The sequence below is a fragment of the Equus asinus genome, chromosome 7 (assembly GCF_041296235.1).
Source record: "Equus asinus isolate D_3611 breed Donkey chromosome 7, EquAss-T2T_v2, whole genome shotgun sequence".
Taxonomy (NCBI): Eukaryota; Metazoa; Chordata; class Mammalia; order Perissodactyla; family Equidae; genus Equus; species Equus asinus.
In genome coordinates, this window is record NC_091796.1 from 56523828 (window position 1) to 56550787 (window position 26960).

The 26960-nt window shown below is 39.3% G+C and overlaps 1 protein-coding gene across 1 annotated transcript in view; it reads left to right on the forward strand.

The window, feature by feature from the left end:
- PSMG2 (proteasome assembly chaperone 2) overlaps nucleotides 1-5393 on the forward strand; it is a 10393-nt gene extending 5000 nt beyond the window's left edge. Inside the window, exons 4-5 of the mRNA XM_070514528.1 lie at nucleotides 717-816; nucleotides 2403-5393. Coding sequence (XP_070370629.1) covers nucleotides 717-790 — 74 coding nt within the window. The 3' untranslated portion in view covers nucleotides 791-816; nucleotides 2403-5393. The remainder of the gene's footprint in view (nucleotides 1-716; nucleotides 817-2402) is intronic.
- The last annotated feature ends 21567 nt before the right edge of the window (nucleotides 5394-26960 follow it).

Consider the following 26960-nt stretch of genomic DNA (forward strand, 5'->3'; position numbering starts at 1 on the left):
TCCTCACAACGACTCCATAGGTAGTTTTATTGATGAGGAAACTATTGCACAGAGATGTTCGGGTCGCTTGATTAATAATTGGTGTAACAGAGCTTCTTCTCAAGCCAGCCTGGCCCCTGAGACCTGCCTCTTACGCCCAGCCCACCCTGCGAATGCACCTTCGCGCTAGTGGGAGGCCCGCCAGGTTCCCTCTGACACAAACCAGCAGCAGGCCAGTTGGATATGGTTCTTTAATCCACTTTTTTTTTTTTAAGATGAGGTATTTTGAAATAAATTATGGACATTCCACTCCCAAATATGTAAGCGTGCATCTCTTTTAAGAACGTTTTCTTACATAGCTAAAATACCATCCCATTTAACAAAATTAGCGATTTCTTAATATCCTCCTCTATCCTATCCATGTTCAATTTGGACTAGCTTACCCCAAAATGTCCTTTAAAGTTAGTTTGTCTAAGCCAGGACCCATAGTACATCTGATTGTTGTGCCTTTGAAATCTCTTTTACTCTAGACTAGTGTCTTTTTTTTTCCTTTTTCACCAAACTGATTTGTTGAGGGAAAAACTGGGCCCATTGTCCTATAGAATGTCCTGCCTTCTATGTTTGTCTGATTCTGTCCTTATGGTGTCATTTGGCTTGTTCCTCTGGTCTCTGTATTTTCTGTAACTGGAGTTAGGTCTAAAGGCTTGATTAAATACAAGTTAAATATTTTTGGCCAGAATCCGTGAGAAGTGACTTTGCATCACATCAGAAGAAAAAAGTACTGGGAAACAGGATCTTAACAACAAAATAGAATTGCATGATACACTGATGGAGAACGTGAGTATTGCTGTTATAGAAGGTGATGTATCTTACATTTTACACCTTAGCCTGCCCTCTCCCTACAGATGTGTCCTCTTCCCTCTAGCTCTGCTGTATGTGTATGTCAGATAGATTAGAGGCCTGAGTAACCTGTGCCTTAGTCCCTGTTCCCTAATTCCTCAACTTCCTGTCCAGCCTCCTTTGCCCTGAACGTACCTAGTGGTCACTAGACTTGCTGATGCAGCAGAGGCCCCAGTCACCTCACACCACCCCACACCAGCGCAAGGAGGCAGTCCCCAGAAGGCTGCAACAGGAGAGACATGCTCCACCAAAGGGTTTGCCCGAGTCTGGGTTATTTGGAATCTTTTTGTAGTAACTAAAAGCTTACCCCTTAGCACAGTGGCCTAATCATGTGTCCTTAGAGACTCTGTATGTTGTCCTTGGTTCCTATATCACAGCTTCTCCGTCTTGGAGGTGAAGTTGAGCAGGGACATCTTAAACATCAGTAAAGTGGGCTTCTTGTAGAATCTGATGAAAGTTGTGGATTCTTTTCCCAGAAAAAATGCGCAGACATTGATTCACAGAAAATTTCTCTAGAAACAAGAAGGGAGATTATCGGAAATCAAAAACATTCTTAAGAATTATTTTATTTGTCATAATGCCAGAAGTTCCCAAGGGAATACTTCTCTGGTTTTACAAAGTCAGAAAGGAAAAAATTTTTGATATTTTCTTAAAGTTAACTTTTCAGAAATGAATCTGTTCCATAGAATAAAGCCCACGGATCCATTTTAAGGTACTTCTAAAATGTTTTATTTTAACCAAATGATATACTGCATATGTTTTTAATTTTTGAAAGTATTTAGATACCAAAGTTCTTATAATTCAATTTTAATTTTTTATTATATTAAGAATTTCACTTGTGTAACTCCTCCATTTAAGTACCATATGATTTCATTTTTTCTTGTCTTTGTAGTATATTCACTGCCTTCAAAGAAGCTAGTGGCTCTTCAATTAAGATCCATTTTTATTAATGTTATTATATTTGCCTTTTTTAAGTTTGTTAAACAATAATGAGAAAATACTAAGTCTGTAAGAGTTTAAGATTCAAAAATCATTTCTCCTCTTTTACTATGTGTACAGTTAAAGGTCTGATTCTACAGAAAAATTATCTCAAAATTTCAGAGGTGTTATCCTTATTTCATGACTATATTGAAGGGAATTGGACATACAGCTTGGGACTTATATACTCTTGATTCAGGTAGCGCTGGTGAAAAAATGTAAGCATGTGAATATTAGAGGTTTATTCCATTTGTGCTACATTTCAACCATCTACATTTAATGATGTATATGTCAAAATATTCTGAGTCCAACTTGTTCTTTCCCCTTCCTTTGCTCCCACTCTAGTCCAAACCACTGTCACCTCACGCCCCTGATTCTACTCTTGCGCCACCACTCCCCACAGACACCTAATAGTCTGTTCTTTTTGTTCTCTTCCTAATATCAGTGTAAGTTCCATAATTGACAGACAATTCAAACATTTCTTTTTTTTTTTTTTTTCATGCTTTATCTACCCAAACCCCCCTATACACAGTTGTATATCTTAGTTGCAGGTTCTTCTAGTTGTGGGACGTGGGATGCCACCTCAACGTAGCCTGACGAGTGGTGCCATGTCCACGCCCAGGATCCGAACCCTGGGCCACCGCTGCGGAGCACGTGAACTTAACCACTCGGCCACGGAGCCGGCCCTCAAACATTTCTTAATGAAATTTTTAGTAGATGGAAATAGAGTGATTTCAAAATAGCAGATACTTATTGAGCATCGAGTCCTTGCACCAGTACTGTTCTAAGTACTTTATGTACATTTCTCTACTTAATCCTCACCACAGTCCTCTGAGGCAGGTACTCACATTCTCCTCATTTTGCAAATGAGAAAACTGAAATGGAAAGGTTAAGCAATTTGCCTAAGACATGGTCTAGAGGAGGTGAGCCCAGCATTCTAGACCAGGCAGCCTGACTCCAGAGCTTGCCTCTCTTAACCATTATAGTATACTGCCCTCCTGTTTTTAAAAGTTAGCCATTTCTTACCTACATTTTAAATTTTATTGAATATTTTATTAACAGTCTGTGAAAAGAGCTTTCATAAAGTAGGTTTTCCCCCCTAAATTTTATAATCCACATTCCAGATTAAATAATTGTTAACATCTGGCCACCCTTGGTTACCTTTCTCTCTCTAGGCATGTGCACACACAGTTTCCTTTGGCAAACAATCCAAAAGTAGACTAGCGACATCATGATATTTCACCCCTAAATATTTCAGCACACATCTTTCAAGAACAAGGACATTTTCCTTCACGACCACACACCACTACTACACCTAAGAAAATCAGTGTTTAATGAACATTCAGTAGTATCATCCAACATTTTTACATTTCCCCAGTTGTCCCCAAAATATCCTTCAATTCTGGATCCAGTCAAGGTCCACACATTGCATTTGGCTGTTAGATCTTTTTAGTTGGTATCCTTCGGTGCAGAACGGGCCCTCCTCCTCTTTCTGCTCTTCACAGTATTGACTCCTTTGAGGAACCAAGGCCAGAGGTTCTGCCTTCTGGATTCGCCTGGTTGTTTCCTCAGGATCAGATTCAGGTCAGAGATCTCTGGCGAGAACATCTCATGGAGGACCATGTGGTAGTTTTCAAGTAACAGTCGATTACTTAAGTGGAGAACTGGAAATTTTCCTTTGTCAGTCTGAATAGAATTCTTTTGAAATCTAGATTCCTCCTAATTTGTTTCTTAATTGCAAAGATATCATAATTCATGGCTCTTCATTTTTCACCTTCAGTTTAAGGGCAGCAGGTAGATATCAAAGTAATTGTAATTTTAAGATATGTAAATTATGTCATCACATAAAGTTGATAAAATATTATGTAGAGTACTCTTATAGTCTAAGGATCTAACCTTTAGATTTTCTTTTTATTCTTTTAATGGTATGCAAAGTATAAATCAAAGCCATTCTGTGAAAAACTACTTTCCTGGGTGAAAAGTAGTAACTGTGCCAAAGTTGTTGTTCTTTCAAGCAGTCATTCCTATCACCGTAATGATCTACAGCTTCGCAGGTAAGTTTTTGTCTTTGAAAAATTGTGTTATGATATATACAGTATTATGATGAGTCTCTATTAAAAAGTTAAACTTGAAAAACCATGTACATCCTCTCCTCTCCTCCCTAGAATTTAGAAAGAAGGTAAAAGAAAGTCAAGGGACAGGAGGGAGTACAGTCAGGTGGATCCTTGTGGTTCCTGTGGTCGGGGCACAGGAAGGCTTTGGTGTAGACAGAGATGATTCTGGGACTGTGCTTTGATTGTTTGCTGTCATGTGTGTGGCAACATCACAGAGCTCAGCTGATGAAGAGAAAGAGGAGAAAAGGGTACCTATGATTTATTGGTTGATAACTTTTGAAAGATCCGGTTGAAATTTCTGTTTATTTCCAGGTATTCAACCATTTGTATTTGCAGAAATCCAGTTGCCTTTAAGGATAGCTCTCAGCCAAGTCACACTGAATTCTAAAATGTAAGACAAAGTATCCAAGAGATAGAAATATAATCTATTTTATTGCATTATCATTTATGTACCTATGAAATCATGATGAAAAGTATCAGCCAAGGGTAACCTTTCAAAACTGGAGCTAACTTCTAGGACTCTCACAAAAGACATTACATTTCTGGGAATCTTAGAATAGGCCTCACAGCCAGAAGAGCGCAGCTGTGGGAAACAGGCTTATCTTCACGGTGGCCCTGCCTTAGTTTCAGTTTTCCTGTCTCTTTACACTCTCTCCTAAGGATGTAAATAGCAGACCAGAGCAATACTTTTTACGTTATTCATCTGTAGACTCCTAAACTTGTGTTTTGCCTTGTACAACAGAGTATATGGAGAACGAGATAATTTTTGGTAAAAGAGTTGATATTTTCCTTAATGTTGGTATTTGTGAGTTTTTAGAAAGTTAATAGTATGATTGTTTCTAGTACTCCCTTCAAGTATCTATGGGCACCTTCTGTGCAAAAAAGTGTTCAAAATAAGACCATAACTGGGAAGAAATGGAGAAAAGCCCATGCATTCCTGAAATAAATGATTCTGAGTTTTGTGTATTCCTGAAGGAGGTAACACAAAACACAAAAACACTCTGTGATGAGGGGTGATTTTGTTGGCCTGGTTATTTGTTTGTTCCCATCTCATTTAAAAAGGAAAGAAGATAATTGGGAGGGTATGTTGGATTACTTACTGGAACTTTGAAAATACATTTATAAGATAGGTACTATATTACATTCAGGGGAAAGATTGAAATTTAGTTATAGGAGAATTGGTCCCTGAAAAGCCATATTTAATGCTTTACTATGTGTGGCATATTAAGACATCCTGATATTTATTCTATGCAACCTCTGCAATCTTTTTTTATTATTATTTGTGGTAAAATATATATAACATTAACCATTTTTAAGTGTACAATTAAGTGACATGAAATACAGGCACAGTGTTCTGTACCCATCACCACTACCTACTTTCAGAACTTTGTCCTTGTTCTAAATAAAAAATGTGTATTCGTTAAATAACTATTTTATTTCTGTAAAATTAATATAATGTTCTCACTTTAATTTCTGATTTTAGTAATTTGAATCTTTTTTTATTCTTAGTCTAGCTAAACATTTGTCAATCTTGTTAATTTTTTTCAAATAACCAACTTTTGGTTTTATTGATTTCCTCTCTTGTTTTTCTGTTCTCTATTTATGTCCACTCTAATCTTCATTATTTCCTTCCTTCTCCTAGCTTTGGGTTTAGTTTGCTTTTCATTTTCTAATTCCTAAGATGTCAACTTCAGTTGCTGATTTGAGAAATTTCTTCCTTTTAATATCCGGGTTTACAGCTATAAATTTCCATCTTAGCACTGCTTTAGCTACATCTCTCAAGTTTAGTATGTTGTGTTTTCATTTTCATTCATCCCTGAGTATTTTCTAATCTCCCTTGTGATTTCTTCCTTTGACCCATTGGTGGTTTAATCTCTACATATTTTTGAATTTTCTAGTTTTCCTTCCGTTGTCAATTTCTAGTGTCATTCTGTTGTGATGGAAAAGACACTTTGTATGATTTCAGTCTTTTTAATTTATCAGGTCTTGTTTATTGCCCTAACAAATGGTCTGCCCTGGAGAATGTTCCATGTGCACTTGAGAAAAATGTGTGTTCTGCTCTTCTTGGGTGGAGTGTTCTGTGTGTGTCCGTTAGGTCTGATTGGTGTAGAGTGTTCTTCCAGTCTTCTGTTTTTGTATTAATCTTCCAGCTGTTTGCTCTATCCTTTATTGAAGTCTCCAGCTATTATTACTGTACTATTTCTCCCTTCAGTTCTGTCAGTGTTTCCTTCAGATATTTTGGGGCTCTTGTTTTGTGCATGTATGTTTATATTTGTTACATCTTCTTGATGGATTGATCCTTTTATCAATATATAATGACCTTCTTTGTTTCTTGTAACAGTTTTTGACTTAAAATCTGTTTTTTCTGGTATTAGTATAGCCACCCTTCTCCCTTTTGGTTACTGTTTGCTTGGAATATCTTCATTTTCAAACTTACATCTAAACTGAGTCTCTTATAGACAACACGTTGTTGGATGTGTTTTTTTTCAGTCCATTCTGCCAATCTCTTGTCTTTTGATTGGAGAATGTAATCCATTTTCATTGAAAGTAATTACTGATAAGAACTGTCATTTTGCTGTTTGTTTTCTATGTCTTATAGCTTTTTTGTTCTTCATTTTCTTATCACTGCCTTCTTTTGTTCGTAGTAGATTTTTTGTAGTGACGTGTTTTGATTCTCTTCACATTTCCTTTTGTATATATTCCATAGATACTTCCTTTGTGATTACCATGGCGATTGTACATTACAATCTAATTTGAGTTTCAGTTGCATACAAAAACTAAAAAGCTACTCCTATCCACTCTGTCCCCCCATTATGATATTGTTGTCACAAATTACGTCTTTATACATTGTGTGCCCAGTGACATAGATTTGTAATTATTTTTGTGCATTTGTCTTTTAAATCCTCTGCAGTCACTCTTGATTAGTCTTTAGGAATCATGAACAAATGAAAGAATGGAAAAAATGAAAATGAAAGAAACAAGTAAAAGTAAAGATGGGAAAAAGAAAGAGATCTTTTTTTTTCTTTTAGCCCCTCTTTTTGTAAATTGATTTATATGTCCATGCCTGGCTGCCATAAGATTTGTGGACACTTGGACTATCCCTGTCTTTACCTGCGTTATCCCTAGCCTCCTGTTTCGTAGACCTGAGGCTGAGTTCAGGGCTAAGCAGTAGGCCTTGCTGTATCATTTAACTCCCCCTGACGCTTCCTGTCACCACTACATTGCTCAGAGTCAACCAATAAATCTACCTCTTTACTTAACATAAGAAATTTCAGGAATATAAACCTAGCATTGGAAAATAGAATGGCTGGTTTGCTTGCTCTGAAATCTACGCTGTGACTTCTGCATGACCTGAGGAAGTCGCAATAGTAGTAATAGTAATATAAGCAGTAGTCATGGTAATAGCAGCAAATCATGTGGCTGGTACTGTTCTGTGCACCTTACGTGCATTAACTCATTTAATTCTCATAACGACCATAGAGTACTATTATTAACTTAATATATATTAAGTTAATATAATATTATATTATAATAATATACTATTAATTATTATATGTTAATTATTATTATTAACATAGTACTATTATTAACCATTTGTTATAAATAAGAAAATTGAAGAGCACGAGGTTAAATAACTGCTAGAGGCTATATGGGTGGTAAGTAGCAGAGCCAGAGTTCAAACACAGGAATCTGGCCCTTAATCCTCTGCTTTTAACCACTTCACCCATGGTCCAGGATCATAGTGAGCTTTATTCTTTGTCTAACAGTTGAACCTATTTCTTGTTATTTGTAATTATTCATGTCCCTGCTTTCTTTCTGAAAATATTTGACTTTTCTGTCAGAAAGGATGCGGGCTTTTCAGCTTGTTTTCCCAGGACAACTTGTTTTTTTTTTTGTTTTTTTTTTTTAAAGATTTTATTTTTTCCTTTTTTTCCCCAAAGCCCCCCGGTACATAGTTGTGTATTCTTCGTTGTGGGTTCTTCTAGTTGTGGTATGTGGGACGCTGCCTCAGCGTGGTCTGACGAGCAGTGCCATGTCCGCACCCAGGATTCGAACCAACGAAACACTGGGCCGCCTGCAGCGGAGCGCGCGAACTTAAGCACTCGGCCACGGGGCCAGCCCCCCCAGGACAACTTGTTTTATCATCTTTGGCCATACTTTCATATCATTCCAGCTTTCTCTTATCCCTGGAAACCTACTCTATTCCTATTAAAACCATCATTGCCTTTAACTTTTCTTTTTTTCCTGGTCGATCACCCGTTTGTGTTTTTACTTGTTTTCCTGTCTAGCTTATTCCCATATTATATCGTTTCAGCTCTTCTCCTACCACAGCCTGGAAGCCCTGGCTGCGAATCATTCTCGGCCCCTGCCCTGCAAACCACCAGCTTTGAATCATTCTCTTGCTTCATTCAGGCCCATCATTTGTGACCCTGACTGCTGTATCAGGCTGCTCAGGCTGCCATAGACCAGGGGGCTTCAATGCCAGAAATTTATTTCCTCACAGTTCTGGAGGCCAGAAGTCCGAGATCAGGCTGCTGCATGGTTGGGTTCTGGTGAGGGCCCTCTCCCTAGCTTGCAGATGGCCACCTTCTTGCTGTACCATCACATGGCGGAGAGCTCTCTCCCCTCTTACATGGCCACAGTCCTGTCACATTAGGGCCCCACCCTTATGACCTCATCTAACCTTAATTACCTGCTAAAGATCCTCCTAAAGAGCCTGTCTCCAGATATAGTCACATTGAGGGTTAGAGCTTAAACATGAGTTTTGGAAAGAGACACAGTTCAGTCCATAGCAATTGCTATCAGGGTCTCTTAATCGATTCCCCTACCTCCTCCATTCTGACCCACTCCGATCCATCTCAGCAGTGTTGCTAGAATGAACGTTCTGAAATGCAAAACTGATCACAACACTCCCTGACTAAAATCCATCAGCAGTTTTACCCACTTTTTGCAGAATCTAGTTCATAGTCCTTGATATGCCATACAAGGTCCTCTGGCATCTCCTTGCCTGGCTCATTCCCTGGAGCTCTGTCCACCTTGCACTCTGTGCTCCAACTCAGTTACCACCAGTCATGGTTTCCCAACAGCTGTCTCCTTCCTCCTTGCCTTTGTTCCCTCTACTTTTCTCCTCTCGTCTCCCTTGCAAAAACCTACCCAGTTTCCAAGAGTCAACTCACACTTCACTTCCTCTACAACTTGCTTGAGCAATTTACTTCTCTCTCTCTACTTCCACTGCACTCCACCCCTTCAGACTGACTTCTTTAGAAATCACTCTCCTACTTTTGCTTCTGACCGTGTCAGAGTGCCTGATATCAGGCTTGCCCTTCTGCCATAAACAACTGGAAACTGGACGAAATGAATGAAACAACTGTTTTTCAGACATTGGACAACAAGCAGCGCACAACTGTGGTCCCTGAGAGAAGGCAGGTAAAGTCATGCATCCTGGAGATGCTTTCTGGACTGCAACCGAGGGAAGGGAGGGCACACAGGCAGAGCACGGTGGCCTTGCTCAGTTGAGGAGATGTGATCAGAGTTCAGGAAGGCTGAGACCACTGGAAAGTACAAGGCAGACAACCAGAGATGGGAGCTGCTTGGAAGAGCTCTAGGAGTCTCTCTGAGTCTTTTTCTGAATTCTAAGCCACATGTGTGTAGGGTGAAACTCTCTGAGGCCAAAGAACACCTTCTGGGTAACTGTAACTTGCCCACAAAGTTAGCAACAATAACAGAAAATATTATGAAATAGACATATTATAGAACATTTGGAAAATGTAGAATAGTCAAAAGAAACAATATTTAAAATACTCAGTTCCATCACCCAGAAATAACTACCACTACCAACTTTTTTATCTGTTTTCTTCCCAATTTCTTTGAAATACAGTTAAATTGAATGTATGTATCTGCAAGATACTGCAACTCTAATATTTGCAACTTTGGAGTTCATCCTATTCAAAGATGTTTCTCACAATCTATGTTATTTTCCTTTTTTTAACGCAAATCTTGTATTCATCCATAACCAGACCCATGTTTAATGTTCAATGTAATTATACATTCATCACAATAAAGAATTTTTGAAATTGAAAAAAACAACCCTTATCATACAGCTTATACAATTTTGAATCCTTTTTTCTCCCCGATGCATATCATGATTATTTGCTAAATTTTTTCTAATATACATATTTTGCCTTCCCACTATTAGAAGAAATATGTATTCTCATCTCTGAAAAAGATAATATTAGTTACTCCAAAATAAGTGGTGGCAATGGTGTGGCTGATCTGGGATCCCTTATATTTAATTGGAATAGAAGTACTTTGTAATTTAATAATGGATGTATCACGTGCTAAATTTTAATGTCACAGAAAGTACTTAAATTAGTCATCCTCCACCTTCCTTTTTTACAGAGAGGACCAGAGAATGGTATTAAAACTGTTACTCTGTGTGACAGTAGTAGTAGTAGAGGCACCGTGAGTTCAAGACCGTACCCCTGGCTTTTGAAGCGGGAGCCTTTAACGTGAAGGCACAGCCAGGGCAGCAGCCTTCCCCACACGGCAGCCATTGCTAAGGCTGTCATAGCGTGAGTGTTTAGGAACTAGAATCTGAGCCATCACAGCTCCCAGTGCCTACATACAAAGCTTGAGAGCCCCTCAGTTATTTGAAAACTATGTACTGAGATGGTATAATTACTGCTAACAACTTCCAGTTTCTCATTTTTAGAGACTCAGATGCTGTGGTAGACTCTCGCGGTACATCTGAGACTGCTGAACCCAGGGTCAGAGTCTCTGCCACTTGGGACCCCAACTCCCCTTTATTTCTGTCCGTCATGAGGTCTCATGTTCTGGCCTTAGGATTTTCTCATAGTTCTTGGTTGTGGGTGTTAGAGATGATTTTTGCTTTTTCTTAGCAGACAGGAAGCTTTTTGCGTTGCTGTATCTCCATCTCATCACTAGCTTGAGGCCTTCAGAGCAAAACATTTAGGAGATTGTTTTCAAGACACAAAGACCTAAGTTCAAATCCCACCTCTGCCGCTTCCTGGATATAGAACTGGGATCTTGTTACCATGTTTTGGTCCCTTTAAATCTCAGTTGCCTCACAGTGATAGCAAACACTTCCACAGCATTGACTGTGTGTTCAGCACTGGTCTGAGCACTTCGCCCCCATTACCTCCTTTACACCCCTCAGCAGCCTGCGAGGTTGGGTCTACCGTGATCGCCCTTTTACAGTGAGGAACACTAAAGCCCTCAGTAAGTAACTTGCCCAACATATCTGGTAAGTGCAGAGCTGGAATTTGAATCCACGTATTCTGTCCTTGATCCCATTGTTTCAAACTGATTCATTTATAAAATGGAGATAATTATAACTTCCTCAAGGATCATTGAGGGATTGAATTGTAAAATATACAGACAGTGCTAGCACATAATAATCACTCAGTCAATGGAATCTGTAAGAAGTAGTGGTAACTTACTTTCCCTGTAACTGTTCTGTTGTATTCCACGGTCTTCCTTTGCTGCTTTAGATTATTGATAACAAGGGTTTTTTCCTTCAGTCTCTTTGCTGCAGGGCTTCTGAAAATCACTGTCTTCTACAGTAGCTTTTGGGAGTGGATCAGAACGTACCTCATGTGATATAGCCAGGGATATGCCCAGAGTGGGCCTTACATGGCTCGTAGTCCTGACCCCACCAATAGAAGAATATATCTGGGGCAAGGGGAGATAAATAAGTGACCTTATGATGTGGCATCTTCTCCTTGCCTACAACCTGGCAGATCATCTTAGCTATAAACTGACTTACTGGAATCAGTATCAGTAGAAGAATACTGAATTATTCTTTTTATTTGTTGTAGCCGTTCTAAAGAAATCCCACTGGCAGTCCTGCTGAAATTTGTTTCCAAAGGAGACAATATCCCAGATGCATTGGGTCTTGTTGAGCATCTTAATGAATGGCTTCAGATAATCAAACCCCGTGTAAGTTTTACTGCAGTTTAAGCCTCTGCCTTCTCTGGTTGTGTATTCATAAACTTGCATTTTATATACTATATAAGTAGACCAAATAAGTGAAAGTTTACGTTAAATATAGACGTAACTTTATATAAGGTTTAGTTTAGCTGAAGTTTGGAAAAGGAAAGAGGGCAGTTAACCAACTTGTTGTCTACAGCCCTCATTAAGGCTGGTTTTCCAAAAAAAGAAAATCTGAAGTACTTCATTGTATTCACTGTCTGTGTTTTGTTAATTATACCCGACAGCTTCTTACAAGAGTAAACAAGTCCTGTTTGACATTCAGGACTTTTTTGGGGGGTGGAAAGCACAAGGTATTACTCTGTGAGCAATACAGAGTTATTGAATATGCATTATAATTAAAGTGTTTTTCGCTATTATGAAATAAGAGTGTTAAACCCAGAGTAATCAAGTAGCCTTTAGGCATAACAGGTACCGTAAGGCTGCTTTGTATGGTAGGTATCTTGTCTTTTTAATTTGTGCTTTTGCCAGGAACAATTGATAGAAATGACACAGTACTCACATTTTTTTTTAACACCTATTCCTTTTGAATTTGATTTTTCTTGATGGACTCCATCCACAGCCTTTCTGGCATATCTTTATCATTTGGAACTTGAGGAAATTTATCTTCAGTTGACATAAAGATAGAAATTTATTACTTTGTTTTTCCTTACAATAAAACCCAGCTTTTTCAAAGTGTCAAAAACAAAAGGGTCAAAAAAAACTAGAGATGGCAGAGTTTTATAATACTTACATGTTAAAAGGATATTTGGTGGTAAAGTTGAAGGAGTAAAGTATTTTGTTCCTCAATTACAGTGCAATGACCCCACAGCATCTGCCTTGCTGTGGAAAATACCAAGTTCTTGGAGATTACTCTCTGGCAGTAGCCTTTCCCCTGTGCTTTTTTGATCTGTTCTCAGTTTTATACTCTATGTACCAAGATCCTTTTTACCAACACAACTGTTGAACAACTGTATAAAAAGTTGTATCATCTGAGAATATATTAGGAAGTAAATCTTTACTTTTCATAGAAAATCTCAAAGAAAAATGGATTAACAAAAGGTTGGTTTTGGTATACTTTTCATCATATACAACAAATGTAAATTTGTACAATAAAATATTTTCTAAGTAATTTTGTCTGAAATGTGTCTTTTTATTGTTTTAATTCAGGCTTCTGTATTAGCTTCCTATTTCTGCTGTAACAAATTACCACAAAGTGGCTTGAAACAACACAAATTTACTGTGTTACAATTTTGGAAGTCAGAAGTCCAAAAATAGGTCTCACTGGACCCAAATCAAAGTGTTGACAAGGCGATGTTTCCTCTGGATGCTCTAGAGGATAATCCATTTTCTAAGTCTTTCCAACTTGTAGAAGCTGCCACAAATTCTTTGGCTCATGGTCCCTCCATCTTCAAAGCCAACAACATAGCATCTTGAAATCTCTCTCCCCCTTTCACTTATAAGGACCCTTGTGATTACATTGGGCCCACTGTGATATAGTGACCTAGAATTATTTCCCCATCTCAAAAGAATTTTAGTACAAAAGAAATAATAAAAATACTTTTCATTTTTGAGTGTCTTCTACATGCCAGTCACTTTTTACACATGATGTCACATATCTGCTACTTGGCTGTGTTTCTCATCTGTTTAAAAAACTTATGATATTAAGGGTACACTCTACTCCGTAGCACTCAGTAAATGATTGATTTTATTTGTGATATGTAAATCATTCTGGGTTCTGTAGCCTGTTACTGTTTTCCTTTTGGTTAAAGGAGCAGGGAGGGTGGAGTGGGGGTGACAGCAAAAGCTAAAGGGAGTCATGCAAGTTGAAACAAAAAGATGTTAGTAACATGGACGCATACAAAAATATAAAGGTCTGTGGTAAAGGTAAGTAGACAAATACAGAATCCTGTAATGCTATAATGGTAGTGATAAAGTACTTTTAATTCTAGTATAGAATTTAGAAGACAAAAGCATAAAAATAACTATAACTATGTTAATGGATACATAATATATAAAGATGTAATTTGTGAATCAGTAACAACATGAGAGATGTAAAAGAAAGGAGTTTTTGTACGATTGAAATTAAGTTTTCAGCATAAAATAGATTGATATAACAATAAGATGTCTTATGTAAGCCCCACAGTAACCAGAAAGTAAAGACCTGTAGAAGACACACAAAAGAACGTAAGGGAAGAAAAAAACATCAACACCAAAAGTCAATGAAACACAAAGGCACTAGGAGGAAAAGAGAAACAAAAAGAAACAGCGGACAAAATGGCACTTGTGCTATGGTCTGAAAATGTTGTGTCTCCCAGAATTCATATGTTGAAATTCTAACCCCCAAAGTAATGATATTAGGAGGTATGGCCTCTGGGAGGTGCTTAGATCATGAGGGCAGAGCCTTCATGAATGGGATTAGTGCCCTTATAAAAGAGACCTCAGAGAGCCAGCTTGCCCATTCCCCCATGTGAGAATACAGTGAGAAGTCACCATCTGTGAGGAAGTGGGCTCTGACCAGATGCCAAATCTGCTGGCGCCATGATCTTGAACTTTCCATCCAGAACTGTGAGAAATTTATTCTTTGTAAGCCACCTACTTTATATTGTTATAGCAACCCAAACAGACTGTGAAAGTAAGTCCTTATTTATCAATAATTAAGTGTAAATGGATTAAATTCCTCAGTCAAAAGACAGAGTGGCCTAATGGATGAAAAAAAATGCAAGTTGGTGCTGTCTACAGGAGACTTTAGATGTAAAGAAACACACAGACTGAAAATGAAAGGATGGAAAAAGATATTTCATGCAAATATAATCAAAAGAGAGCAGTGGTGGCTGTACTAATATCAGGAAAATTAGACTTTAATCAAAAACTGTCACTAGAGAAAAAGGACAATTATATAAAATGGTCAATACCTCAGGAAGATATAACAATTATATATGCATTCTCAAATTCCTATTGAATCTCAAAGGACCTCCAATAACGCAAACAATCGTGAGAAAGATGAATAAAATGAGAAGTCTCACACTTCCTGATTTCAAAGCTGCAAAAGGATTCCTGGCCCCAATTTCAACATGTGTTTGTGGAGGCTTCCCCACACCAGCAAGCAGTTCTCAGATGCCAGCAGAGGGTCTGAGAATTCAACTCAATTCTGGCACTATCTAGCTGGCGATAGAATCAGATTCCACAGATAAAGGGCTCAGTCCCACAAGACTGCCCTCTGCTTCAGACACCCTGTGCTTGTTACCTGTGCTTCTGACTGACCAGCTCCAAATTGGAGGTTCCAACTCCCTCCAAGTCAGGATGACAATTTCAAGTCCAGGTTGTTACTTGTACTTCTGACTGACAGGCTATAAATTAGAGGTTCCTGTGGCCCCCTCCTTGGGCTTGAACTATTTGCTAGAATGGCTAACAGAACTGAGGAAAACCCATTTACTCGTTAGATTACCGATTTATTACAAAGGAAATTAAAGGATACAAATCAACAGCCACATGAAGAGATTCATAGGGCTAGGTCCCAAACAAAGGACATTCTGTCCTCATGGTGCTTGGGGCCCAGCATGGTGGCACGTGGAAGCATTTTGGTTCCCCAATGTGGAAGCTCTCCAGGAAAAAAAACAAAGGGCCGATGAGCTGTCCTTTTGGGTTTTATGGAGGCTTCATTAGGTAGTCATAATTGACTAAGTCATTGACCATTGGCAATTGATTCAACTTCAAGTCCCCTCACCCCCCTCCCCTGGAAATCACAGGGTGAAAGTGAAAGTTCCAATCCTCTGATCACATGGCTGGTTCGCTTGCCAACCAGCCCTTACCCTTGGATGAGGTCCAAAAGTCTCCTTCATTAACATAAGTAAGACACCTATTTCACCTTTATGGCCCTGCAGCATTTTCAGAAACTGAGGACAAGAGACTCTATTATAACAAAAGATGCTCCCATGGCTCTTATTGCCAAGAAAATTCCAAGCATTTTGGGAGCTGTGAGCCAGGAACTGTGGATGAAAACCAACTAAATCTGAGAAATTTATTTTGGTCATCTGGATGACCAAATACACACATTTCTTATAAATCACAATATAGCAAAAGCATATTACAAAGCTACAGTAGTCAAAACAATATGGTACTGACATAAAGACAGACATATACACCAATGGAACAGAACAGAGAGCACAAAAGTACATCTACACATTTATGACCAAATGCTCTTCAATGAAGGTGCCAAGTATACACAATGTGGAAGGAATAGTCTCTTCAACAAATGGTGCTGGGAAAACTGGATATCCACATTTGAAAGAATAAACATGAACCCTTACCCAACACCATATACAAAAATTAACTGAAAATGGATTAAAGAACTGAGGTGACATCAGCATCATGGCAAAGTTAACTTGCCTGGGACTCTCTCCCCTCCAACATACAACAAAAAGGGGCATCCATACTCCAAGAGAGGACATCCTCACAACACAAAAACGGAGAGATACACAGCCACACAACAGAAGGGGGAGAGGCTGGAGCCCCCCTCAGAGGAGCTGGAATGGGGTAAGAGAGAACTTCGCTCCCTCCCCTAAAGACTGAGATCGCCACATGAGGGAAGGAACGGGGCAGGGATCACTCGTTCATGGGATCACCAAGAACTCCCTAGGGCCCTTGCATCCTAGGGGAAGCCCTCTAACATGGTGAAAGCTTTCATAGGGGGTGACCTCATCAACAACACCCCAGGAGACCAGATAGTGAAAGCTGATTGAGAAACCCCAAGAGCACACAGGAGAAAGTGCCCCTCCCCTCACCCGCCCTGCCCCACTCCACTTCCTGGGATATCAACAAAAAGCAGAAGGCTGAGAATACGCAGCTCTCAACCCCCACCCTGAGGCAATAGGCGGTAACTGCAACTGAATAACATCAGAATGTGTAAGACCCTACCTACCTCTGGCAACATCAGACACTACGTCAAATCTCCAGACCAGAGAGAACACAACAAGCACCCAGAATTCAGTCCTGAGGACACAGAAATATGTAACCTAAATGGCAATGAATTCAAAATAGCTATCAAAAAACTCAACAAGGTAAAAGAGAATGTAGAGAAACAATTCAGTGAGTTCAGGAGCTACTTCAGAAAAGAGATTGAAACTATAAAGAAGAATCAATCAGAAATATTAGAGATGAAAGACATAATGTAAGAGATAAAAAAAAAAATACAGATTCCCTGAACACTCGAGTGGACATCATAGAGAAGCATATCAGCATAGTCAAAGATAGACATGTTGAAATGCTCCAGACAGAAGAGGAGAGAGAACTAAGACCAAGAAGACATGAAGAATGTCTCCAAGAAATATCCTACTCAATGAGGAAATGCAACATAAGAATTATAGGTATTCCAGAAGGAGGAGAGAAGGAGAATGGAGCAGAAAGCGTGTTCAAAGAAATAATAGCAGAGAACTTCCCAAACCTAGGGAAAGAGAGGGAAATCTATGTAGAAGAAGCTTCCAGATCTCCTAGATTTGTCAATGTAAAAAGACCTATTGCAAGGCACACAGTAGTAAAACTGGCAAAAATGAATGACAAAGAAAGAATACTAAGAGCAGCAAGGCAGAAGAAAATAACCTGCAAAGGGACCCCCATCAGGCTTTCGGCAGATTTCTCTACAGAAACCTTACAAGGTGGGAGAGAGTGGTACAACAAATCAAATCTTTAAAAGACAAGAATCTTCGGCCAAGAACACTCTATCAAGCAAAAGCATCCTTCAGATATGTGGGAGAAATTAAAACTTTCCCAGACAAGCAAAAGCTAAGGGGCTTCGTAGCCATGAGACCCTCCCTACAGGAAATTCTCAAGAAGGCCCTCATACTGAAAAAAAATTGGAGAAAGGGGTCACAAAATACAGAGTAAGGAGTTATGTTGGGAAACAAGGCAAGCCTCTACAAATTTGAAAAAATTGAAATAATAACAAGTATCTTCTCTGATCATAATGCTATAAGGCTAGAAATTAATTACAGGAAAAAAGCTGAGAAAGGCACAAAGATGTGGAGACTAAACAACACACTACTGAACAAGCAATGGATCATTGAAGAAATCAAAGAAGAAATAAAAAAATACCAGGAAACAAATGAAAATGATAGCATGCCATACCAACTCATATGGGATACAGCAAAAGCTGTATTAAGAGAAAAATTCATTGCAATACAGGCACATCTTAAGAAACAAGAAAAATCCCAAATCAGCAATCTTAAACTACACCTAACTGAACTAGAGAAAAAAGAACAAATAAAGCCCAAAGTCAGCAGAAGGAGAGAAACAATAAAAATCAGAGCAGAAATAAATACTATTGAAACGAAAAAGGCAGTAGAAAGGATCAATGAAACAAAGAGCTGGTTTTTTGAGAAGATAAATAAAATTGACAAACTCCTAGCCAGACTTACAAAGAAAAAAAGGGAGAAAGCTCAAATAAACAAAATCAGAAATGAAATAGGAGAAATAACAACAGACTCTGCAGAAATATAACAGATTATAAGAGAATACTACGAAAAACTATATGCCAACAGAATGGATAACCTAGAGGAAATGGATAAATTCTTGGACTCCTACAATCTCCCAAAGCTCACTCAAGAAGAGGCAGACAATTTGAACAGACCAATCACAAGGAAAGAGATTGAAACAGCAATCAAAAACATCCCAAAGAATAAAACCCCAGGACCAGATGGCTTTCCTGGGGAAGTCTACCAAACTTTCAGAGAAGATTTAATACCTATCCTTTTCAAGCTATTCCGAAAAATTAGGGAGGATGGAACACTTCCTAACACATTCTATGAGGCCAACATCACTCTGATACCAAAACCTGACAAGGACACCACAAAAAAAGAGAACTACAGGCCAATACCACTGATGAACATAGATGCAAAAATTCTAAACAAAATTTTGGCAATCAGAATTCAGCAATTCATCAAAAGGATCATACATCATGATCAGGTGGGATTCATACCAGGGACACAGGGATGGTTCAACATCCGCAAATCAATCAACGTGATACACCACATCAACAAACTGAGGAATAAAAACCACATGATCATCTCAATAGATGCAGAGAAGGCATTTGACAAGATCCACCAGCCATTTATGATAAAAACTCTGAACAAAATGGGGATAGAAGGGAACTACCTCAACATAATAAAGGCCATATATGACAAATGCATAGCCAACATCATACTCAATGGGCAAAAACTGAATGCCATCTCCCTGAAAACAGGAATGAGACAAGGATGCCCTCTATCACCACTCTTATTTAACATAGTACTGGAGGTCCTGGCCAGAGCAATCAGGCAAGAAAAAGGAATAAAAGGAATCCAAATAGGGAGGGAAGAAATGAAACTCTCGCTGTTTGCAGACGACATGATCTTATATATAGAAAACCCCAAAGAATCCATTGGAAAACTCTTAGAAGTAATCAACAACTACAGCAAAGTTGCAGGGTACAAAATCAATTGGCATAAATCAGTAGCATTTCTATACTCTAATAATGAACTAACAGAAAAGGAACTCAAGAACACAATACCATTCACAATCACAACAAAAAGAATAAAATACCTTGGGGTAAATTTAACTAAGGAAGTGAAGGACCTATATAAAATTACAAGGCCTTTCTGAGAGAATTGGATGATGACATAAGGAGATGGAAAGACATTCCATGTACATGGATTGGAAGAATAAACATAGTTAAAATGTCCATACTACCCAAAGCAATCTACAGATTCAATGCAATCCCAATGAGGATCCCAATGACATTCTTCATGGAATTAGAGCAATGAATCCTAAAATTCATATGGGACAATCAAAGACCATGAATTGCTAAGGCAATCCTGAGAAAAAAGAACAAAGCTGGAGGTATCACAATCCCTGACTTCAAAGTGTACTACAAAGCCATAGTGATCAAAACGGCATGGTAGTGGTACAAAATCAGGCACACAGATCAATGGAACAGAACTGAAAGTCCAGAAATAAAACTGCACACATATGGACAGCTGCTCTTCGACAAAGGTGCCCAAAACATACCATGGAGAAAGGAGAGTCTCTTCAATAAATGGTGTTGGGAAAGTTGGACAGCCACATGCAAAAGAATGAATGCAGACCATTATCTCATACCATATACAAAAATAAACTCAAAATGGATCAAAGACTTGAAGATAAGTCCTAAAACTATAGAACTCCTGAAAGATAATATAGGTAGTACCCTCTTTGACATCAAACTAAAAAGGATCTTTTGGAAAACCACGTCTTCTCAGACAAGGGGAAAAAAAGAAAACATAAACAAGTGGGAGTTCATCAGACTAAAGAGCTTCTGCAAGGCAAAAGAAAGTAGGATCAAAACAAAGAGACAAGCCACCAATTGGGAGAAAATATTTGCAAATCATATATCCGACAAGGGGTTAATCTCCATAATATATAAGGAACTCACACAACTGAACTATAAAAAACAAACATCCCAATCAAAAAATGGGCAGAGGATATGAACAGACATTTTTCCAAAGAAGATATACAGATGGCCAATAAACACATGAAAAGATGTTCAGCATCACTAATTATCAGGGAAATGCAAATCAAAACTACACTAAGATACCACCTTATACCTGTTAAAATACTTATAATGACTAAAACTAAAAAACAGTGTGTGGAGAAAAGGGAACCCTCATACACTGCTGGTGGGAATGCAAACGGGTTCAGCCACTATGGAAAACAGTATGGAGATTCCTCAAAAAACTAAAAATAGAACTACCATATGACCTCAGCTATCCCACTACTGGTATGTACTCAATTTGAAATCAACAATCCAAAGTAACATATGCACCCCTATGTTCATTGCAGCACTATTCACAATAGCCAAGACATGGAAACAATCTAAGTGCCCATCGACTGATGATTGGATAAAGAAGATGTGGTATATATATACAATGGAATACTACTCAGCCATACAAAAAGACACATTCATCCTATTTGCAGTAACATGGAAGGACTTGGAGGGAATTATGCTAAGTGAAATAAGCCACACTGAGAAAGACAAACACCAGATGATTTCACTCGTATGTAGAATATAAACAAACACATGGTCAAAGAAAACAGTTCAGTGGTTACCAGGGAGAGGGAGATGAGGGGTTGGCACAGGGTGTGAAGGGGAGCACCTCTGTGGGGACAGACAAGAAATAATTTACAAGTGAAATCTCACATCGATGTAAGCTATTATGAACTCAATAAAAAAATGGATTAAAGAACTAAACCTAAGACCTTAAACTATAAAACTCTTAGAAAAAAATGTAGGAGAAAAGCTTCATGACATTGAAATGGGAAACAATTTATTGGATATGACACAAAAGGCACAGGCAACGAAAGCAAAAATAGACAAGTGGGACTATATGAAGCTTAAAAACTGTGCAACAAAGGAAACAATAACAGAGTGAAAAGGCAATCTGTGGAATAGGAGAAATGTTTGCAAACCCTGAATCAGATAAGAGGTTAATATGCAGAATGTACAAAGAACTCCTACAACTCAATATCAAAAACCAAATAGCTTTATTAAAAAATGAGCAAACAACTTGAATAGACATTTCTCCAAAGAAGACACACAAATAGCCAACAGCATATGAAAAGATGCTCAATGTCTCTAATCATCAGGAAAATGCAAATCAAAACCACAATGAGATATCACCTCACACTCATTTAGATGGCCACTATCAAAAATACCCCCCAGAAAATAACAAGTTTTGGTGAGGATGTGGAGAAACTGGAATCTTTTTGCACTTCTGGTGGGATTGTAAAATGGTACAGCCACTATGGAAAACAGTATGGAAGTTCCTAAAAAATATTACAACTAGAACTACCATATGATCCAGCAGTCTCACTTCTGGGCACATATCTAAAATAACTGAAAACAAGATCTCAAAGAGATATTTGCACACTCATGTTCGTTGCAGCATTATTCACAATAGCCAAGATGTGGAAGCATCCCAAATTTCCATGGATGGATGAATAGACAAAGAAAATGTGGTATGTACACACAGTGGAATATTATTCAGCCTTAAAAAGGAAGGAAATCCTATCATATGTCACAATATAGATGAAATGTCAGGACATTATGCTAAGTGAAATAAGCCAGTCACGAAAAGACAAACACTGCCTGATACCACTTACGAGGTATCTAAATTAAACTCACAGAAACAAAGTAGAATGGTGGTTGCCAGGAGTTGGGGGGAGGGGGATCTAAGGAATTGTTCGGTGAGCAGAGAGCTTCAGTCACACAAGATGAAAACGTTCTAGAGATCTGTTCTTCTACAGTGTGCATGTAGTTAATACTATTCTGTCCACCTAGGTACTGTTAAAAGGGCCAATTTATGTTATATGTTTATTACCACAATAAAATAAAGTTCTTAGGGAAAATTAAAATGTATAGAGTATAACAAATGTTATCCTCTGTGTATGCCTACCCAATTTTTCTGTGAGGAAGATTGGCCTGGCGCTAACATCTGTGCCACTCTTCCTCTATTTTATGTGGGACACCTGCCACAGCCTCGTTTGACAAGTGGCGGTACGTCCACCCCCAGGATCTGAACCTGTGAACCCCGGGCCGCCTAAGTGGAACACGCAAACTCAACCACTATGCCACTGGGCCAGCCCCCAAAATTTTTAAAATAAAACGTTAAGATTACAAAAAATAAAAAAGGGGTAGAGAAACACAGAAGCTTTGCAAACCTAATTGAAATGCTTCTTTTTCACCTGAGGACTTCCCTTTCCAGTGTGCTAATTTTCTTGTCTTTCTTTTGACCTGTCAGAGAGATATTTAGATGACATCTCTGTTGATGAGATTCCCTAGAGTAGTGAACAGGCAGAGAAAGCTCATAAGATGTGTTACCAGGCTTCACGGGCACTGCAGCTTGAGATCTGCCTTGTCCCTTAGTCCAACGACAGCCCGGAGCACCCGCCGCTGTTAGCACTGCGGAGAGCCGGCCGCGCACAGAGCTCAGCCCGCGGGCACTCGGCCTGCTTGCCTCCGCTCCTCCAGCCGACTGCCTGCCTTGCTGGGGGCTTCTCCGCACGTCCCCCCATTTCTGCTTCACAATCCTCTCCCCTTCCGCTGCCCCCTGTGCTCACTCCCTAAGAGAAGCAGCTCTGACCAGTTCCCCCCTCCAGCCTCTGCAAGGCCTTTGGCCCAGGGGCCATCCCGTAGGCAAGTGTATAAATGGTGACCTGTGCGGGCAGGATAACTGGCAGGCCCTGGGGGGCTTCACAGCCTGTCCACGTCACATTTGATAGGCAATGCTCTCTGCTTATGCCAAAATTCACGTTTATTCCTTTTTACAAGATAAATCAGGAGAAATCAACGCTTTGAACCTCAAAGCTATACCAAAAATAATGTGATCTACTTTGAGCTGTCTTTTCCCCTTTCTTTAGGAGTTATTTTCAGTTCCCTGTGGTAGATATAAAGATAAAAATATGCACACTGTATTACAGGAACACGAAAGAGATGACCCGCAACCAGCCAGGGTGGGCTGGTCTTGAGGAAGTGATGTGTGATTGAGCAGAAGTTAATCATACAAACGGAGGGGAACCGCACAGCCGGCGGAGGGAAGAGCTTGCACAAAGGCTGTGAGCCAGGAAGCAGGCAGTGGGGTAATGTCAGTGGAGCGAGTCTCACACCTATTCTTTACTCTGCATTTTATCTTTGCGTCCCAGTGCCTAACACCTACCATCTGCTCAGTAAATGTTTGTTGAACGAATAAACAATTGTATATGCAGGAATTTTCATTTGAGAGAGCCCAGTGAAAATTCACAATGAGCAGAATGTATCAGGCATATTGGGGCCTCACTATCATCACACGTGTGTGCTCTTTCAGTACTTCTGGTTACAAGAGTAGAAACTAAAGTCGCTAAATTGCTCTACATATTAGAGGAGAAACAACTTGAAGGCTGCAGCTAAGGAGGAGGGGAGGAATCTGGGAGGGACCCATGTGGAGCTTTGTGGCTGATGCTACAGGGCAGAACAAGCTGAGACAGTGGGTAGGACAGAAATAGCTCAATTGGACCTTCTTTCAGGCTTGTCCCTTGTCCACAGGTCTATCTGTTAACTCCTGTCCCCTGGCTGCCCATGTGGCTCTGCTAACAAGTCTTGGTGGGCTTTTGTTTTCTGCTTCCAAATGGTAGTGCACTTGACACATTCAGATCTTTGCTTCTCAGACAAACAAGCCAAATATTTCTGAAAAGTCTAGATTTGGTATGATATTACCAAATTTCCCAGTCCTAGATAAAATTTCATAGGATTTAGGAGGTAAAGAATGGATGTGTGGAGATGATGCAGTTATGGATGCACTGGGGCCTCAGACGATACTCCTCCCTCACACGCTGCTACGATAGGGTCACCACTGTCATCTAACACCAGCCCCAGGACAGGCACCCAGCCAGTGGAGTGACTTGCCCTGCTTGCCTGGAAAGCACAGCAGGTGACGCGTACCGGCCGTGATGAATTCCAACTGTGCCAGGGCCACTGGCACCCACAGAGCAGCTCAGCACAGCCACATAGACATCGTGAACACAACAAGGATGCCGGCACGTGCCTTCTGAGCCTCTCCACCTCGGGAGAGAAGTCTGGTGCACACGCAAAACAGACTCCAAGATGAAGTGAAGAAGCCATTCTCCTCGGTCCCTATATTCATTTCAATTGTGCTGAGTGCATATTTCAGAGAATTAAAGCTCCCGGCTGTCCAATAGATAGACATGGGATGAGGTTAAAGAGGACACAAGCTGTTTGCTGGGCGTCAATGTCAAATAACACCTCAGTTTTACAAACCTCCTGGATTCAAATAACCAGAATCCTGTATTTAACAGGAATAGAAAGGCTACACTCCACTTTTAGCAGAAAGACAAAAGATATAGCTACCAAAGATTTAAACGAAAACTTCCGGGATCTGTCCTGGAGTTCGTAGCTGAATAGCTCAGGCTCCAGACCTTCCATGTTTCCTTAGTTGTCTCTTCTCTGTGAAGAGAACTGAAGACTAGACTGATGGTCCTCTCACAGGAGAACAGTGAATTCTTAAAAACAAAATTTTATTATATTCAGTATATTCTATTTAATTAGGCAGGAATGCTTTTAGAAAATTCTTAAAAACAAGAGCAATCTCATTAGTCCTTAGGAATAAGAACATTAACCCAGATAGCTCATGCATTGAATAGGTCATCGATTTGGCCTTTTATTGTACTGAGCCAACAACGCCAATTTCCTCCTACTCCCCGCAAAGAGAAAGGGGGTGATCAGGGGCCCCAGCTATCCAGTCTGCCTCTCTTATCTCAATTTTATAATTAACATCTGAAAATTTATCATTTTAAATATATAATTCACTGTTTTTTAGTATATTCATAAACTTGTGTGGCCATCACTTTTACAACATTTTTTATACGCAAAAAAAATTTTTTATACCTCTTGCTCATGCTTAATGAACTTTCTAAGCAATTATAAAACACTCTCCCCTCCCCCAACCCCTGGTGACAACTAATCCACTTTACGTCTCTATAGGTTTGCCAGTGTTGGTGTTTCATATAAGTGGATTCTACAGTGTGTGAGCTTCTGTGTCCAGCTCCTTTCACTCAACATAATGTTTCCAAGGTTCATCGTGTTTTAGCACACAGTAGTACTTCATTCCTTTTTATTGCCAAAAATATTCCATTTATGCATTAAACCACAATTTCTTTATCAATTCATTAGTTGATGGACATTCGTGTTGTTTCTACTTTTTGTCTGTTGTGAATAATGCTATGAACATTTGTGTACAAGTTCTTATATGAACATATGCTGTCATTTGTCTTAGTTATAGATATATATGTATCTATGTACACACGTATATGTGTATAATTTACTATAAGGAACTGGCTCATGTAATTATAGAGGCTGAGAAGTCCAAGATCAGCAGTCAGCAAGTTGGTGGCCCAGCACAGCCGCGGGTGTAAGTTCCAGTCCAAGTCTGAGTCTGAAGGCAGGAGGAGACTGATAGCCCAGCTCAGACAGTCAGGCAAAGAGAGTGAATTCTCCCTTCTTGAGTCTTTTTGTTCAATTCAGGCCTTCAACGGATTGGATGAGGCCCACCCACACTGGGGAGGAAAATCTGCTTTACTCAGAATACCATTTCAAATGTTCATCTCATCCAGAAACACCTTAACAGACACACCCAGAATGACATTCGACCAAAAATCTGGGCACTTCATGGCCTAGTCAAGTTGACATAAAATTAACCATCACAGATCTATACCTGGGAGTGGAATTGCTGGGTCACATGGTAACTCTTTAACTTAAAAAAAAAAAAAAGCTATCAATAGTTTTCCAAAGTGGCTGCACCATTTTACTTGATCCCCAGCAATGTATGAGGGTTCCCATTTCTCCACATCCTTGCCATAGCAACCTAGTGGGTGTGAAGTGGTATCTCGTGATTTTGGTTTACATTTTCCTAATGACTGATGATGTTGAGCATCTTTTCATGTGCTTATTGGCCATCCACATATCTTCTTTGGAGAAATATCTATTCGGATCCCATGCCCATTATTTAATTGGGATATTTGTCTTTTTATTTTTAAGCTGTAAGAATTCTTTTTAAATTCTGGATAACAGACCCTTATCAGATATATGATGTGTAAGTATTTTCTCCCATTCTGTGGGTTATCTTTTTACTTTCTTGATAGAGTCTTTTGATGCTCAAAAGTTTTCGATCTAAAATGGACCTTTAAATTGAGTGATATAGGCTCCCCTCCTCCTCCCCTGCAGAATCTGGAGTCAGACCCCCACCACTCACGGATCTGTTGAGTACACTCTTTTGATCTTGAGAGCATGAGAGAAAAAGTCCCTCTGAACTCACAGAAAACTTCTAGAGCCTTGGGCGTCCCCACCCCATCACACTGGGGTTTTAGGAATTTTGTTCAGCTCACAGACCAAGGGTCCCAACTCTCATTTGAGTTATTCCACTATTAAGGACATTTTGTTTA